Below are 18,777 nucleotides of genomic sequence, written 5' to 3'. Positions count from 1 at the left end.
ATATCTAGCAATAAACAATAAATATTCTAAAATTATATATTTCCCAGCCGCCATAGAATACCACATGTGAACAATTCGGTGATCTTGTGCGCTGACGCATATGATAATGTGTGAGATAATAAAGGTTATGACCCACACGCACATATATCGATGCTCTCAGTAGATGCACAAGATCACTTGAATGAGATGTCAAGCAGCCCTGCAATGTTCTCCATTCAATATTAGAATAGATAAGAACAATTGTGTGGCTGCGACTAGGTTAAGTTAGATTAGTTTCAGTAGCACTTAAGAAACACATTTTTTAAATAAAATCAGAATTGAATTAACAGCCAAACCATTCGATCGTATTCTTTTCTCTAGTGGGAGTAAAAGTAGGTGTGGTCATTTTTTTTTCTTTAAATACCTTCCTTTATTATTACTGGTTTGGTACAAGAATTCAAGGAAACCCGTAACAACCACCCAATTATAGTTTTTATAGTACCTCTTTCTCTCAAAGTACTTTACGAGGGCAGTTCGGAAACCTCTTAGTCTAGCACAGAAAAAAGTTAAGTGTTTTGGAAACATAAATATATATATATATATTTCTGTGCTAGACTAACAGGTTTCCGAACTGCCCTCGTAAAGTACTTTGAGAGAAAGAGGTACTATAAAAACTATAATTGGGTGGTTGTTACGGGTTTCCTTGAATTCTTGTACCAAACCAGTAATAATAAAGGAAGGTTGACTTCAAAATTGTTCACACTGTCATGACAACACAATTCATATTACTTTATAGTTATAAATCCCATTTTATTTTCTTTTCAGATTTTGAAAAATGATTAAAACCATCTTGTTGGTTTTATTAATCGTATCAATATGTCATGGAGATACGGTAAGAATAAATAATGCATTTTACTAAATTAGAATAATTTTCGAACGATATGAAAGTAAAGTGCTTTTGCATGAGACTTGGAAATATATAATTTTTACTAAAAAAGATAAACTTTGTAAAAATTTTAAAAAATGAAATCTACACTTGGCGATCCAATTAGGGTCAGAAATACAACACTACAGATACTTCGACGTAGAATAATGTCAAAACTTTCTGAATGCTGGATATCGGGATGTACTATTATGTGAAGACTATAATATTGGGTTGGGTACCCATTAGTATTGTTGTAAAATCTTGTTCATTTTACTGAAGGCTCAATTAAGTTCAGTTTTTTTGCTGAACTAGTTTGTGAATCTAATTCATAGTTCTCTATCTATTCGCTGACCTTAATTTTTCGCTAAGGATGAATCCGAGTCTTTTTTATATCAGCCTTGTAATATCAAAATCTTAGCAGTATTTGTATATGTATGTATTTTTTTGAATACTATTCAAAACAATCTTGAAAATTTTCAAATTCTGTTAAAGTGAATGTACATATTTACAGCAGGAACTCGAGACATACTGTGTGTAAAATAAGTGTGGTAGTAAATTGGATGTTACAAGACTCTAGATTCATAGTTGTATTTTTTAAATTTATTCAACCTGCTGTACCTTATAATTTTTATATCAGAAATAATTTCCGAATTTCATAATAGTGGCTCCAACAGAGGGTATATTTATTTTGTCATTCCGTTTGTAATACCTCAAAATATACATTTTAGACCCCACAAAGTACATATATTATTGATCAGCATAGAATTTTATGTCGATTTAGCGATGTCCGTCCGTCTGTGAAAATGACTCTTGCTTCCGAACAAAATGAAGAAGATTGATATAATGTTACTCAAATCCATATTATGTCTGCAGGACTTTTGGTGGAAAATGAGTTATGTAGGTGCACGTTTTGGTGTAGACTCCCGATATTAGCTACTTTCTTGATTTTAGCGAAATTATACACCGGAATTGTTTCAAATTTGTTATTTGAAGTTTCGCAATGGATAGTACAGCCTAAGACAGAAAATTGTCTGTGCAGGTCTACTCTTCGTATAGCCCCCATATGACGGTACCTCCCTATATACAACATTTTGATGATTTTAGCGACATTATTCATCGGACTTGTATTTCAGTTTCCCATTTGAATATTGTAATGCTTTATGACAAATGTTGCCTATGCAGGTCTAGGTCGTCGTTTAGACCTAATTTTGGTATTTTTAAGATTTTAACAGAATTTTCAATGGATTCAACTTTTTTGAAAATTGCCAAACTCGTTCCAAATGGTGGAGGGTATTTAAAGTTCGGCCCGGCCGAACTTACGGCTTATTTACTTGTTTATAAATTCAAAAGCGACATTACGATCCAGGTGTCTCATTGCAGTTGGAAAAATTTCCAACTTCATTGTACCATAATACTAATCTCAGCAACAGCGTGTAACTTCGAGATACTTACTTAAGGCTAGCACAAGAAGAATTGTATGAATTAAGCTTTTTTTGACACACTGACTACTCAATCATGTGCTATATATTTGATAGGCAATAACAGGCAACAACATCCACCATTTTGATTCATGTGTGTCATTGTCTAAGGTTCGATAGTGTCATGATCGACTCGACCATTTGCATGGTGTTCTCAAAAAAGCAGTATATCGACGATGACAGCGAACCATTTCTTCGACATAATTGTGTGTCATTTGTGAACGTGTGCTTAACTTGAGTGTGTGTGTGTTACTCCGACGGTAGAGAAAGTTTGTGTGTGCGTTGTTAATATGAAACAATAAAGACATTTAGAATTATAAAATGAAGTACAAATTCATATATTGCGTATTCAATGCAACCACTAAAATACCCTTTTTTGCGGAAAATTAAAAATTTCAATTTTCCATGGTTCATTCTTGATCAACATAAAATTCTATTTCGATTTATCAATGTCCGGCCGTCTGTGGAAATCACAATCCGAATGAAATGAAGTAGGTTGATAAAACTTTACTCAAATGTGTATTATGTCTGCAGGACTTTTTGTATTGAAAATGGGCCATGTAGGTCCACGTCTTCGTATAGCCCCCATATAACGGTACCCTACGATATTCGGTATTTTGATGATTTTAGCGACATTATTTACCGGAATTGTTTCAAATTTGGTATTTGAAGTTCGTAATGGGTACAACAGTCTAAGACAGAAAATGAGCCACGTCTTCGTATAGCCCCCATATAACGGTACCCTACGATATTCGGTATTTGGATGATTCTGGCAACATTATTTACCTGAATTATTTCAAATTTTGTATTTGAAGTTCGCAATGGACACTACAGCATATGCCAGAAAATTGTCTGTGCAGGTCCATATATATTCGGTATATTATTTATTTTTGCTACATTATAGACATATTTTTTTTAAAGTTAAGCATTTGAATATTATAATAGTTTATGACAAAAGTTGCCTATGAAGGTCCATGTCTTCGTATAGACCCTAATATACGGCTACATTCGGTATTTTTAAGATTTTAACAGAATTTTTAATGGATTTTATATTTTTGAAAATTGCCAAATTTGTACTAAATGGTGGAGGGTATTCAAAGTTCGTCCTGGCCGAACTTACAACTTTTTTAATTGTTATTCTTTCTACCTATTCCCACATTTTTCTACATTCTTCGATTTCCCAACCAATCTAAACATACATGACAAATAAATTAAATTCAGCTTTTATTTTCATAAAATTGAATTGTATTAGTAATTTTTGCATTATCAAAAACATCAAACATCTAATTTTTCTCGCAAATCATTACCAACATATATGTGGTACACTACCGGTAGATTATTTTTTAAGTTCCGCCATGTGGTACACTACGACTGCGGAACACTACGATTTCCTAGTGCTCCGACTGCGGTACACTACGTTTTTTAGTGTTCCGACTGCGGTGCAGTACGTTTCTCGTTGTGCTACGGTACAGTATCACTAAAATATTCTTCAAGGGTTGTGCACCGGTTCGGTACATTATCTTAGTGTACCACTCCACCTCGGAACGGTACAGTACCATACTGTTTATTTTCGAACGCTGTTTTTTATACGACTTAGTTCACATAAGATATCTAAACGTTTTAAGAAAGAAATAGTGGAAGACAACAAAAGCTCAACCCTGTTGACTCAGTCAGGGAAAATAGTCCATAAGAGTTATATAAACTAATAAAGCTGCTCTCCAAATGTTCCGTTTCTAATTAAGGTTGTCTTGGGATCAAATTCTTAATCGGAAGCAACTCTGGTTGAAAGTGGAATAGGAAAAATTCAGCATACCGCATGTAATTGATATTGAAGAATGTTATGATTCTCTTCAAAAAATCAGAAACTCTTTGGCAATGAAAATCTAAAATATCTTAAATAATCTTTAAATGAGGTTGGTACAGCCTGGAAATGGTTAGTAGATAGTCCAGATCATGAGGATTTCCAGTTCCTAACAAACGAAATAAATAAAATAACTGATGATAACAATAATCAACTAGTAATGAAAAAATGTAATGAATACAAGTTAAAGAGTATCTGTCGGTTTTGCCGACAGATGTATACCCTCGGCTAATGTACGATTACTCACAAATATTTTGACTTCTGTTATGATTGTTCAAATGTTGAACCCTCTATGGAGTATTTTCCGGAAGAATGGGCCAATATTGGCCATTTCGTACCGGACCTAAATAAATATGATATAAATATTGCGATGTGTCAGGTTTGGTCTATATTGGTATCTTCCTTCACTTTACATGACATATATGATAATTTCTAGAAAATCTAGGAGCGAACCGATATATTCCATCTTAACATAAGATCTTGGGTTGATAAAAATATTGGGATGTGTGAAATTTCAAGACAATCGGACTGTTAAATCATATTTTATAACAGTTGTAATTATTCAAAGTTTTGACCTTTAGTGGGGGAGGTACTTGATGGAGTGGACTGACATTATCCGTTTTCGCAACTGACGTATCACTGGGATTTGCAAAGTTGGAGGAAAATCGGATTATATTCTGTCTTACTGTGCAGAATATATATATATATATATATATATATATATATATATATATATATATATATATATATATATATATATATATATATATATATATATATATATATGTATATATATATATGTATATATATATATATATACATCCCACACAAAATGTCGAATTTTTCGAAAAATATGTTTTCTGCACAGTAAGACAGAAATACTTACTAGCTAGCCTGGCCCGTGTTGACGGCCCGTAGTTTTTGTCTATTATGCATATTTGTCAAAGCATAATTATTCACAGATATGACCGATATGAGTTCAAGTACTGGTCGATTAAAAGTGTTTTACAATACCTGTACTCATATTAAGGCCGTGGGCTTCAATATTTAAACCATGGGCTTCAAATGTGTGGATGTGCTATACAAATCTATTAAACTTATATATCAATCTTAACCCCATGTAAGGGATCAGAATAATTTTTAGTATGGTAAAAATCGTAGCAAAATTTTCCAGTCAAATGAGCAGTAATTTGGAATTTACTGTATTTTGTACACCTCATAATTGAGGGCTGAATGATTTAAGAATAGCCAAAGTTAATTACTTTTTTAAACCCATTAACACCCTAGATTGTGCATTAGAATCCTCATATGTCTTCCTTACCATGTCGGTCTGTTTGCCCGCCAAAAGGTGGACTTGAGGGGTACAATTTATTTCATATAGAGTACATCCCAAATCTACGTTCCCAACCAATATTCACTTGGGGTGATATATTCAAAAGAATACAAAATTTTCATTTCTGACCACACATTAGATGTGAAAGTGGACTTGGGGATACTCCAATGTGGAGACTTTACTTAAACAAATTCCTATATGGCAATTATCTGTATGATGGTTCCCTACCCCAGGGTAGCATAAATACAATTTTTTTGCCAAATCAATTGATGAATGTGGTCAAGACCAATATGGGCCCTACTCCGAAAATTTCAAATTTTTCAAAGAAACTGCCAAAGCGATTTAAGGTATCTTGAATGTTTGGGAAGAATTTCTGGAAGGATAGAAATTCTTTTCTTACTAAAAGTCCTATTCGCTCTACTATTTTGCACCCTTTATATTTGGTATTTTACTGATTGTACTCCCAAAGAATTTTGCATTTTAAGCCCTCATTGGACGGATTATTGAGTTTTTGCAATGAGATCTGTTTTTCGTGATTTTTTAGAGATTTTGAAAAAGTTAAATTATTTCAATATCATCTATTCCGTTACTCCACCACATAATTCGGTACTACACTTCCATGTAACCCGCCATCAATTTCAGTTCTCAAGAAATCAAGTAAATTAAATAAATTGGTATTATTATTCGAATTCAAAAATAAAATATAAAAAACACTACAAATGTACATTAGAAAAAAGTAAGTCAAAATGGAAAAAATCATGCAAAATAAAACATTACTATTGTACATTTCACATTTCAAAAGTCAAAATGAAAATGTTAATATATCACATTTTTACGCGATTTTTTGTATATTATCCTTTTCGGACAGGAGACAATTCCGAATTTGTATGAATCGTTAAAATTAGTCCAGCGGTTCTTAAGTTATAAGCGTAGTTGCGTTTCAGATAGAACCACTAACGCTAAGACTAAACACTGGAAGTAATTTATAGACGAACATAAAGCAAAGATTTTCTATAAAAAAAAAATAATTTCAAACAAATTCTTTTCCGAAGATGACCGAATAGACAAATGAAATTGTGGCTAACTCTAGGATTTGCACCAGAGCCAAGAGAGGCATCAATGTAGACAGGTGTTTGGTGCGTTCCCTTTATCTTCGTTTTCGGGGAAATGTTGCAAGTAGACGTAGACCTTCGCAAAATATTTTCTTACTTGTATTTATAAATTTTCCAAATTCGTTGTTCAAGAAATTCATTTTTGCCCTATAGTTGATTTAAAAGACCCTATTATACAATTAATGCATTTCAATTCGTGATGGGTCTTCGTATAGCCCACATATAACAGTACCTCCCTTTATTCGGTGTGTTAACGATTTTAGCGATATTATTCTCCGGAAATGTTTCAAATCTCGAAAGTCTATAATAAATATTACATATGCAGGCTCACGTCTTTTTATAGCCCCCACATGACGGTACCTCACAATATTCGGTATTTTTATGACTTAAGCGATATTATTCACCGAAATTGTTTAAAATTTCGTATTTAAAGTTCATACTCGGTAGTACAACAAATACATTGTCCATGCAATTCCACGTCTTCGAATAGCTCACATATAACGGGTAACAGAAACATAGGAAGCCAATTCCAACATATTTTTTACCTGCTTTGCGGTATGTTTACATATAGACGTAATTCGCTAATCTACAAGATCCCCGTTCTTTGTCCCTCGTGCTACGCAAATATTGCTTAATTTATTTTTCACAAATTTGAAAATAAAACCTGAACAAATAAAATTTTGACAACATACACTTACATAAATGTTTATACCCTCCACCATAGTATGGAGGGTACATTAAGTATGTCATTCCGTTTATAATAATTAGAAATATATATTTTTTACCCCACAAAGTGAATAAATTCTTGATCAGCATAAAATTCTATGTCGATTTAGCGATGTCCGTCTATCCGTCTATCCGATTGTGGAAATCACTCTAGCTCCGAACGAACGAATTGAATTGATTTTACTCAAATATATATTATGTCCGCAGAATTTTTGGTATTGAAAATGGGTCATGTAGGTCCACGTTTTGGTACCCATATAAATGTACCTCCCGATATTCGTTATTTTGATGATTTTTGCGTCAATATTCATCGAAATTGTTTCAAATTTGGTACTTGAAGTTAGAAATGGATGCTACAGCCTAAGACAGAAAATTTTCTGTGCAGGTCCACGCCTTCGTATAGCCCCCATACAACGGTACTTCCTGATATTCGGTTCTTTGTTGATTTTAGCGACATTATTCAACGGAATTTTTTCAAATTTGGTGTTTGATGTTCGTAGTAGTTACTACAGCCTATGACAGAAAATTGTCGGTGTCTGCATACACGAAGGGTTTGTCCTTCGAATTAATTAATTTCATTAATTAATTAATTTCAGCAGGAAACGGCAATCTTCTTAAGTTGAGTGGCATTTCTGTTGCTGTTAGAGAAATCGAGGTAGCAACATATATCCCGAAAATATGTATGGGAAGTATAACCAAACCTCAACCGATTTCAATATAATTTGAAAAATTAATTTTTGTACCAAATTCCTTGAAGTCAGCCGGGAGCTATATCCAAATATCAACGGATTTCATTATTATTTGACACGTTTATAATTGTGCCAAATTCCGTCACTCATTCCGAATTTCATTGGAATCGGAAATACATATCGTGTTAGGTGCATAAATTACATGAAATCGGCCGAAATATATATAACCAATTTCAATATAATTTGACAAAATTTACATTTTCATCAGCATTCCGTCACACTACCATTTTTCATTGAAATCGTAGATACATACTTTGTTGGGTGCATCAAATATGTAAACTCGGCCGAAAATATATATGGGACACATATCCAAATCTGTACCGATTTCAATTTAATTTAGCAAACAAATTTTTTAGACAAATTCCATCACACATACCAAATTTCATTGAAATGTGGCGTACAAAGCGTGTTTAATGCATCTAATACATGAAATCTGCCGAAAATATATATGGGAACTATATCCATATCTGAACCAATTTCAATATAATACGGCAAATGTATGTTCGTTTTAAATTCCGTTACACATCCCAAATTGCATTGGAATCGAACATACATATCGTGATTGCTGTATCAAATAAACGACATCGGTGGAAAATATATATGGGAGCTTTTTTGTTGTTGCAAAATGGTCAGGCTTATTCCCTTTATTGTTGTTTTTATAAAAATACAGCTTGTTTATTAGTGGACAACGATGGTAATGTTTACCAGGAGGTAAGGCAGGGAATACCTAGGTTTCGGATAGAGCCACCAGTCCTCATCAGAGGAACCAAAGAATTGCATACAACTAAAATTCTTTCGGAAAATCTTCTAAATCTTACAGCCGCACTTATAAACATTTTCATCTTTCTCCACTTGATATGCTTTCGTTTTAAATGAAGAAAATAGCAAGAATGAAGGTATTACGCCTGACCATTTTGCAACAACAAAACATCATGTTATCCCGAACAAACAAGTCAACACTGTTCTATATATGGGAGCTATATCCAAATCTGAACCGATTTCAATATAATTTGACAAATTTATTTTCTGATCAAATCCCGTCAATTATTATAAACTTCACTAAATAGAGCATACACATCGGACAGACAGACAGACGGACAGATAGACGGACATGTTAGTTGTGTTAGTTACTACGCTTATAACTTAAGAACCGCTGGACTGATTTTAACGATTCATACAAATTCGGAATTGTCTCCTGTCCGAAAAGGGTAATTACAAAAAATCGCGTAAAAATGTGATATAATAACATTTTCATTTTGACTTTTGAAATGTGAAATGTACAATAGTAATGTTTTATTTTTCATGATTTTTTCCATTTTGACTTACTATTTTCTAATGTAAATTCGTAGTGTTTTTTATATTTTATTTTTGAATTCAAATATTAATACCAATTTATTTAATTGACTTGATTTCTTGAGAACTGAAATTGATGTCGGGTTACATGGAAGTGTAGTACCGAATTATGTGGTGGCGAAACGGAATAGATGATATCGAAATAATTTAACGCGGTCACACATAAGTTAAATGATAATTACTTTTTCAAAATCGCTAAAAAAATCACGAAAAAGAGATCTCATCGCAAAAATTCTCAAATCGAAAAAAATTTTCAATGGAATCGAATTTTAAAATAATAATACATTCTATTGACAAACTTAGTAAGAACCTTTAAACATTTGCTGTAAAAAATCAGCGAACAAGTTGCAGATTTTTTTCAATTTGTTATTCTTTCTTTGTCAATTGTTTTCAATTTGTATTATCATATTGTATTCAGTGGATTTTTTGTGAACAAAATAAAGAATAATTTTTCACTATCAGGCATGTCACAGAATGTAAAATCGTTCAAGAGTGAAAACGAAAACGGTTTTAGTTTCTCTAAAAAACGGAAAACGCAAAAATTTTGCGTTTTGATATCACTTTCAAAAAGCAGGGTGAAATTGAAATATTTAGTGATTTTAACATAAAAAATAAACAGAAGACACATACATTTAACAGAAAATATTGTATTAACCAAATTCTCTTAGAATGAATATGTTTTTGGAATTTATTTTACAAAAAAATCTATTATTTTTCTAATCCATGATGAAAACGCAAAAAAATATGCAGAAATGAACGGCAGTCTTGTATTGTTGAATTATTGCCATATGTGTTGAAGAAGAAGGTGTAGAAATGTACAACTGACAGACTAAAAAGCAATGTCCCTTTTCTATTATAAAAAAGGGATTCGTCTTCGGAAGGTTTAACCATTCTAACGTGAGTTCCGTCAATGCATCCTACAATTCCTGGAATTTCATAATTTTCAAAAAAGTACAATTTCGACTTTCTTTTTTCTTCGGAAGACATTCTTAGTTTGATCCAATGTGGACAAATTTCAGCTTCAATTGCATTAATAACTCTCCACATAATTGTAGAAACTGTACTTCTCCCAAGGCTTAGCTCCACATCTCTACCTATAACTCCTTCAAATGCACCCGTAGCCAAAAACCTAAGCGTTGTTGCAAGCTGGATAATAGCCGGTATATTGGAACGTTTGAGGTGGGGAGAATTTTTTTTCCAAAACTTAAACAAAAGCTTCTTTATTTAGCCGATAATAAGTTATAAATCTGTAGAAATAAATTATTATTAAAATAAATTTGAAAATAACTCATTGCTGGTGGATCCTTACTCTGCATTTGAGTGAGATAAAGGATCTGATGCGTCCTCAATGTCCGGCGACGAATTTTTTCAGTAGACCGCTGATTTATTTCTTCATCCATTACATCAAGTATTGAAGACCCTGGCATTTTTACTTTTGGTGTTTATATTATAAAAAACAATTTAAACTCCTTTTTTAATTGTCAATAATTTGTTTACGACTTTTTTTCATGGAGTTACCGTATTTTTATTTCAAAAATGTGAAATGATTTTTTTTCCGGATTAGTCAAAACGTACGAGTGCTGAAGAAGCAAAAGCAAATCGTAACGATTTGGAAAAGGTGAAATAAATCGATTTCGTAAAACTTCTGTGACATGCCTGTATATACAATTTTTCACCAAAAAATTAAATAAGTGGGAAATAGGATGTTAACTGAAATCTACCTTTCAGCTGGAAGATGCGAACACGTTTAAACAAACAAAAATGACCGAAAGTCTAATGGGCTCATTTCAAAGCGTGGACCTACTTCTTTAATCAGGCATGTCACAGAAGTTTTACGAAATCGATTTATTTCACCTTTTCCAAATCGTTACGATTTGCTTTTGCTTCTTCAGCACTCGTACGTTTTGACTAATCCGGAAAAAAAATCATTTCACATTTTTGAAATAAAAATATGGTAACTCCATGAAAAAAAAGTCGTAAACAAATTATTGACAATTAAAAAAGGAGTTTAAATTTTTTTTATAATATAAACACCAAAAGTAAAAATGCCAGGGGCTTCAATACTTGCTGTAATGGATGAAGAAATAAATCAGCGGTCTACTAAAGAAATTCGTTGCCGGACATTGAGGAACGCATCAGATCCTTTATCTCACTCAAATGCAGAGTAAGGATCCACCAGCAATGAGTTATTTTCAAATTTATTTTAATAATAATTTATTTCTACAGATTTATAACTTATTATCGGCTAAATAAAGAAGCTTTTGTTTTAGTTTTGGAAAAAATTTCTCCCCACCTCAAACGTTCCAATATACCGGCTATTATCCAGCTTGCAACAACGCTTAGGTTTTTGGCTACGGGTGCATTTCAAGGAGTTATAGGTAGAGATGTGGAGCTAAGTCTTGGGAGAAGTACAGTTTATACAATTATGTGGAGAGTTATGAATGCAATTGAAGCTGTCTCAAACCAAACAATTAATTTTTTTTTTTTGTTTTTCCCCTTTCTTGCTTTTTGGTCTGTCAGTTGTACATTTCTACACCTTCTTCTTCAACACATATGGCAATAATTCAACAATACAAGTCTGCCGTTCATTTCTGCATATTTTTTTGCGTTTTCATCATGGATTAGAAAAATAATAGATTTTTTGTAAAATAAATTCCAAAAACATGTTCATTCTAAGAGAATTTGGTTAATACAATATTTTCTGTTAAATGTATGTGTCTTCTGTTTATTTTTTACGTTAAAATCACTAAACATTTCAATTTCACCCTGCTTTTTGAAAGTGATATCAAAACGCAAAATTTTTGCGTTTTCCGTTTTTTAGAGAAGCTAAAACCGTTTTCGTTTTCACTCTTGAACGATTTTACATTCTGTGACATGCCTGAATATGACAATAATCCGTCCAATGAGAGCTCAAAATGCAAAATTCTTTGTGAGTACAATCAGTAAAATACCAAATATAAGGGTGGGAAATAGTAGAACGAATGGGACTCTTAATAAAAGAAGAGGATTTCTATCATTCCAGAAATTCTTCCCAAACATTCAACGTACCTTAAACCGCTTGTGCAGGTCATGATATCTATCATAACTCACGGATAAGGATACAACCCGATTTCATATTTATATAACCATCGTATGTTTTAAACTATTTTTGGGGCCTTGGCCACTTTTTTCATTTTTTTGGCCCTTATTTGGCATCTTTGTTTCTAAGGGGGTAGAGAACCTTCACATAAAATTTGAAATTTTTGGAGTAGGGCCCATATTGGTCTTGGCGACATTCATCAATTGATTTGGCTAGAAAATTTTATATATGCTACCTTAGGGTAGGGAACCATCATACAGATAATTGCCCCTTAGGAATTTATTTAAGTACACATTAGAGTATCCCCAAGTCCACTTTCGCATCTAATGTATGGTCAGAAAAGAAAATTTTATATTCTATTGAATTTGAAACCCCCAAGAGAATATTGGTTGGTAACGTAGATTTGGGATGTACATCTATATGAAAACATAAACAAATTACATATATAAGAAAGTAGCACGGGACCGAATATTTGTTGAACAGTCATTGAATTATATTATAATTTAAAATATGGACTTTATGGGGTCTCCAACTTACAATTTAAATGGAAATAAAATTAATTCCCATCTTACGGTAATGGGTGTAAAATAGCTATATTTTTGATTTGGCCTCTATTTGTCATATTGGATTATAAGGGGTAGAAGAAAGTTTTCAATGCAGATCGATGTTTCGGAGTAGTGCCCATATAAAGGTACCTCCTGATTTTACCATATTTCAAAGGATTTGGCTAAAAATGTATATTTGGGGCGGAAATCTTATACAAAAATTTCAATATATATACAAATTGAATAGTTTTTAGAATAGTAGTACCCCCTCAAGTCCACCTTTTGGTGGACAAACAGACCGACATGGTTAGGGGGACTTATGAGGACTCAATGCACAATCTGAGGTGCTAATGGGTTTAAAAAAAGTAATTAACTTTGGCTATTATTGAATCATTCAGCCCTCAATTATGAGGTGTTCAAAATTCAGTAAATTATTACTGCTCATTTGACTGGAAAATTTTGCTACGATTTTTACCATACTAAAATTAATTTACACAAATTTGAAGTCTACGGTTTAAACATTGAAGCTCACGGCTTAAATTAATCGAATCTGTGAATAAATATGCTTTGACAAATATGCAAATATGGGTTTAAACGAGTATATATATATATATATATATATATATATAGATATATATATATATATATATATATATATATATATATATATATATATATATATATATATATATATATATATATATATATATATATATATATATATATATATATATATATACTCGTTTAAACCCATATTTGCATATTTGTCAAAGCATATTTATTCACATATATATATATATATATATATATATATATATATATATATATATATATATATATATATATATATATAACATTTATAGTATTTTTATTTTCTTTCCTTTTTTAATTCCAGTATTATGTGTAGTCTTTTTGGGAAGTATAAAGCGACAACGGTCAAAATTGTTATTTATGACTGTATGTATTTATTGGTTTAGTGAAACTGTACGAATAATATCATTTCAATTTAAAAAATGTTAATCTATAAAAAAAATCTATATTTTATCATGTACGAACAATATTGAGAAATTTCGTAAATACCTGATGGTGATACCAAACCTTGATCGTTTTTTGCGAAGAGGGTTTCATCGCAAATTACTGGCATCATTTGCCGAAATTAGTATTAACAAGTAAAAAAAACATTAAGTTCGGCCGGGCCAAACTTTTAACCCATTATGACCCACAAATACCAATTTTCAGACAAATGCGTGAAAAAAATGTGGCAAAAATCATCAAATTACCGAATATCGGGAGGTACCTATAATTACAATGACTCGCCATACGAACTGGGACCCATTATGATCTACAACTACCAAATTTTCAGAGAAATTCGTAAGAAATGTGTCAAAAATCATCAAAATACCGAATATTGGGAGGTACCGTTATATGGGGACTATACCAAAACGTGGACTCATACATGCAATGTTTCGCCACACGAACTAGGACCCATTATTATCCACAAATTCCAATTTTTAGACAAATCAGTGAAAAAATGTGGCAAAAACCCATCAAAATACCAAATATCGGGATGTACTGTTATATGGGGGCTATACCAAATCATGGACTCATACATGCAACGTTTCGCCACCGGAGCTAGAACCCATTATGACCAACAAATACCAATTTTCAGACAAATCCGTGAAAAAGGTTGAAAAGATCATCAAATTACCCAATATCGGGAGGTACCGTTATATAGGGGCTATACCAAATCATAGACCCATACATGCAATGTTTCGCCACCGGAGCTGGAAACCATTATGACCCACAAATACCAATTTTTAGACAAATCCGTGAAAAAATATGGCAAAAAAAAACTAAAATACCGAATATCGGGAGGTACCTTTGTATGGGGGCTATACCACAACGTGAACCTATACATGCAATTTTTCGCCACACGAACTAGGACCCATTATGACCCACAAATACCAATTTTTAGAGAAATTCGTGAAAAAATGTGGCAAAAAAAAAAAAAACTAAAATACCGAATATCGGGAGGTACCTTTATATGGTACCAATCATGGACTCATACATGCAATGTTTCGCCACACGAACTAGGACCCATTATGACCAACAAATACCAATTTTCAGACAAATCAGTGAAAAAATGTGGCAAAAACCATCAAAATACCGAATATCGGGAGGTACGTTATATGGGGGCTGTATCAAATCATGGACCTATGCATGCAATGTTTCGCCACCGAAGTTAAAATTTAAAATATACTTGAAATCGGGTTGTACTCTTATCCGGGGTTATGACCCATATCTTAACCTGCAAAATCGATTTAAGGTATCTTGAAAATTAGGAAGCATTTCTGGAAGGATATAAATCCTTTTCTTACTGACAACCTTTATATTCGGTATTTCACCGACTGCAGCCTCAATGAATTTTGCATTTTGAAATCTCATTGGATGGATTATTATCATATGGAAGATGTAGGTCCACGTTTTGAAATGATCCCATAACGCTTTCTCGGTCAATTCTGTTTGTTTAAATCTTTTCGCATCTTCCAGCTGCAGCACGATGTTGGTCCTGGAGTTGAAAGCTAAATGTCAATTTTAGACATGAAAGATCGCCAATTAACAATGCATTACGCTTTCATTAAAAAAATTCTTTAACTTGTTCGTTGATTTTTTATAGCAAATGTTTAAAAGTCCTTACGAAGTTTGTCAACAGAACGTACTATAATTTTGAAATTCGATCCCATTGAATTTTTTTTTCTCGATTTTTTCCCGATTTTAAAGTTTTGGCAATGAGGTAGCCTTTTTTTAATTTATCAGTGATTTTGAAAAAGTAATTATCCTTTGACCTTTATGTGACCACATAAAATTATTTCGACAGCATCTATTCAGTTTCGCTACCACATGATTCCGTACTACATTCTATATAGCCCGCCTGCAATTTAAATTCTCAAGAAATCGAGACAATTAAACAAAGTTAATTGAATTGAAAAAACCGTTCGTACACATTAAAATTTGATTTTTTTGTTCATAGCTTATCCTCTTCTGAAATAACTTTATTCGGATAGTTTAACTTACACAATAAATACATAAAATCTATAAATACCTGTTTTGTCTGTTGCCGCTTTTGACACCCCAAAAAGACTACACATCATATTAGAATTAAAAAAACCGCTACAAATGTACATTCGAAATTTGTAAGTCAAAATGAAAAGAAATCATGCAAAATAAAACATTACTATTGTACATTTCAAAAGTCAAAATGAAAACATTTTTACGCTGCTCTGATTTTAACGATTCAGACAAATTCGGAATTGTCTCTTGGCAGAAAAGGATAATATTCAAAAAAAATCGCGTAAAAAATGTGAAATGTAAACGTTTTTGTTTCGACTTTTGAAATAAAGAATAGTAATGTTTTATTTTGCATGATTTTTTTTTTTTTCATTGTGACTTACTGTTTTCGAATGTACATTTGTAGTTTTTTTTTTGAATTCTAATATGATGTGTAGTCTTTTTGGGATGTTAAACGCGGCAACGGACAAAACTGGTATTTATAGATTTTATGTATTCATATTTATTGTGTAAGTAAAATCATTTCAGAAGAGGATAAGCTATGAACAAAAAAAAATCAAATTTTAATGTGTACGAACGGTTTTTCAATCCTATTAACTTTATTTAATTGTCTCGATTTCTTGAGAATTGAAATTCCAGGCGGGCTACATAGAATGTAGTACCGAATCATGTGGTGACGAAACTGAATTGATGATGTTGAAATCACTGATATGATGTCAAAATCACTAATAAATTAAAAAAAGACTACCTCATTGCAAACAATTTTAAATCGGGAAAAAATCGAGAAAAAAATTTCAATCGGATCGAATTTCAAGATTATAGTACCTTCTATAGACAAACTTTGTAAGGACTCTTAAACATTTGCAATAAAAAATCAGCGAACAAGGTGAAGATTTTTTCCTTTTTTTTTTAAATGAGTGCGCAATACAATTTTAAATGGCGATCTTTCATGTCTAAAATTTAAATCTAGCTTTCAACTCCAGGACCTGCATCGTGCTTCAGCTGGAAGATGCGAACAGATTTAAACAAACAAAATTGACCGACAAAGCGTTATGGGCTAATTTCAAAACGTGGACCTACATCTTTCATATGATAATAATCCTTCCAATGAGAAATGCAAAATGCAAAATTCATTGAGACTGCAATCGGTGAAATACCGAAAATAAAGGTTGTAAGTAAGAAAAGGATTTACATCCTTCCAGAAATGCTTCATAATTTTCAAGATACCTTAAATTGATTTTGCAGGTTAAGATATGGGTCAAAACCCCCGGATAAGGGTACAACCAAATCTCAAGTATATTTAAAATTTTAACTACATTTTTAATACTAATTTCGGCAAATGATGGCAGTAATTTGCGAAGAAACCATCCTTGCAAAAAAACTATCATGGTTTGGTTTGGTCTTGGCCATTTTTCAGTCAATGGCTGAAAAATAAGATCAGGCTATTCAAAATATCAAAAACCGACGGTAGGTGAACATCAATTATAATTTTTGCATTATTATTTATTTCTATTTAGAAATTACTAGGGAATCATTACTTATAATAAATTATATATATTGTGCTTTACAAATTGGCTATATATATATAATGCATATTTGTCAAAGCATAATTATTTACAGATATGACTGATATAAGTGACGTACTGGTCTAATAAAAGTTTTTAGTATGGTAAAAATCGTGGCAAAATTTTCCAGTCAAATTTACTATATTTTGTACACCTCATAATTGAGGGCTGTATGATTAAAGAATAGCCAAAGTTAATTAATTTTTTTAACCCATCAGGACCTCAGATTGTGCATTAGAGTCATAAGTCCCCCTAACCATGTCGGTATGTTTGTCCGCCAAAAGGTGGACTTGAGGGGGTACTATTATTCTAAAAACTATTCAATTTGTATATATATTGAAATTTTTGTATAAGATTTCCCCCACAAATATACATTTTTAGCCAAATCCTTTGAAATATGGTAAAATCAGGAGGTACCTTTATATGGGCACAACTCCGAAACATCGACCTACATTGAAAACTTTCTTCTACCCCTTATAATCCAATATGGCAAATAGAGGCCAAATCAAAAATATTGCTATTTTACACCCATTACCGTAAGATGGGAAATAATTTTATTAGCCATTTAAATTGTAAGGTAGAGACCCCATAAAGTCCATATTTTAAATTATAGTATAATTCAATGACTGTTCAACAAATATTCGGTCCCGTGCTACTTTCTTATATTTGTAATTGGTTCATGTTTTCATATAGATGTACATCCCGAATCTACGTTCCCAAACAATATTCTCTGGGGGGTTACAAATTCAATAGAATACAAAATTTTATTTTCCGACCACACATTAGATGCGAAAGTGGACTTGGGGATACTCCAATGTGTACTTAAATAAAAATCCTATGGGGCAATTATCTGTATGATGGTTCCCTACCCCAAGGTAGCATATATAAAATTTTCTAGCCAAATCAATTGATGAATGTCGCCAAGACCAATATGGGCCCTACTCCAAAAATTTCAAATTTTATGTGAAGGTTCTCTACCCCCTTAGAAACAAAGATGCCAAAT

At 32.3% G+C, this 18,777-nt stretch overlaps 1 protein-coding gene across 1 annotated transcript in view; it reads left to right on the top strand.

Moving 5' to 3' along the window:
* Positions 1–18,777, top strand: part of LOC101892363 (aminopeptidase N) — a 766,723-nt gene that overhangs the window by 171,811 nt on the left and 576,135 nt on the right. The window contains exon 2 of the mRNA XM_059122797.1: positions 805–871. Within this exon, the coding sequence (XP_058978780.1) occupies positions 815–871 (57 nt within the window). The 5' untranslated portion in view covers positions 805–814. The remainder of the gene's footprint in view (positions 1–804; positions 872–18,777) is intronic.

Source organism: Musca domestica, unplaced genomic scaffold, assembly GCF_030504385.1.
Source record: "Musca domestica strain aabys unplaced genomic scaffold, Musca_domestica.polishedcontigs.V.1.1 21, whole genome shotgun sequence".
NCBI classification, from domain to species: domain Eukaryota; kingdom Metazoa; phylum Arthropoda; class Insecta; order Diptera; family Muscidae; genus Musca; species Musca domestica.
Note: the sequence above shows the minus strand (reverse complement) of the source record. Positions and strands in the feature narration are given on the sequence as shown.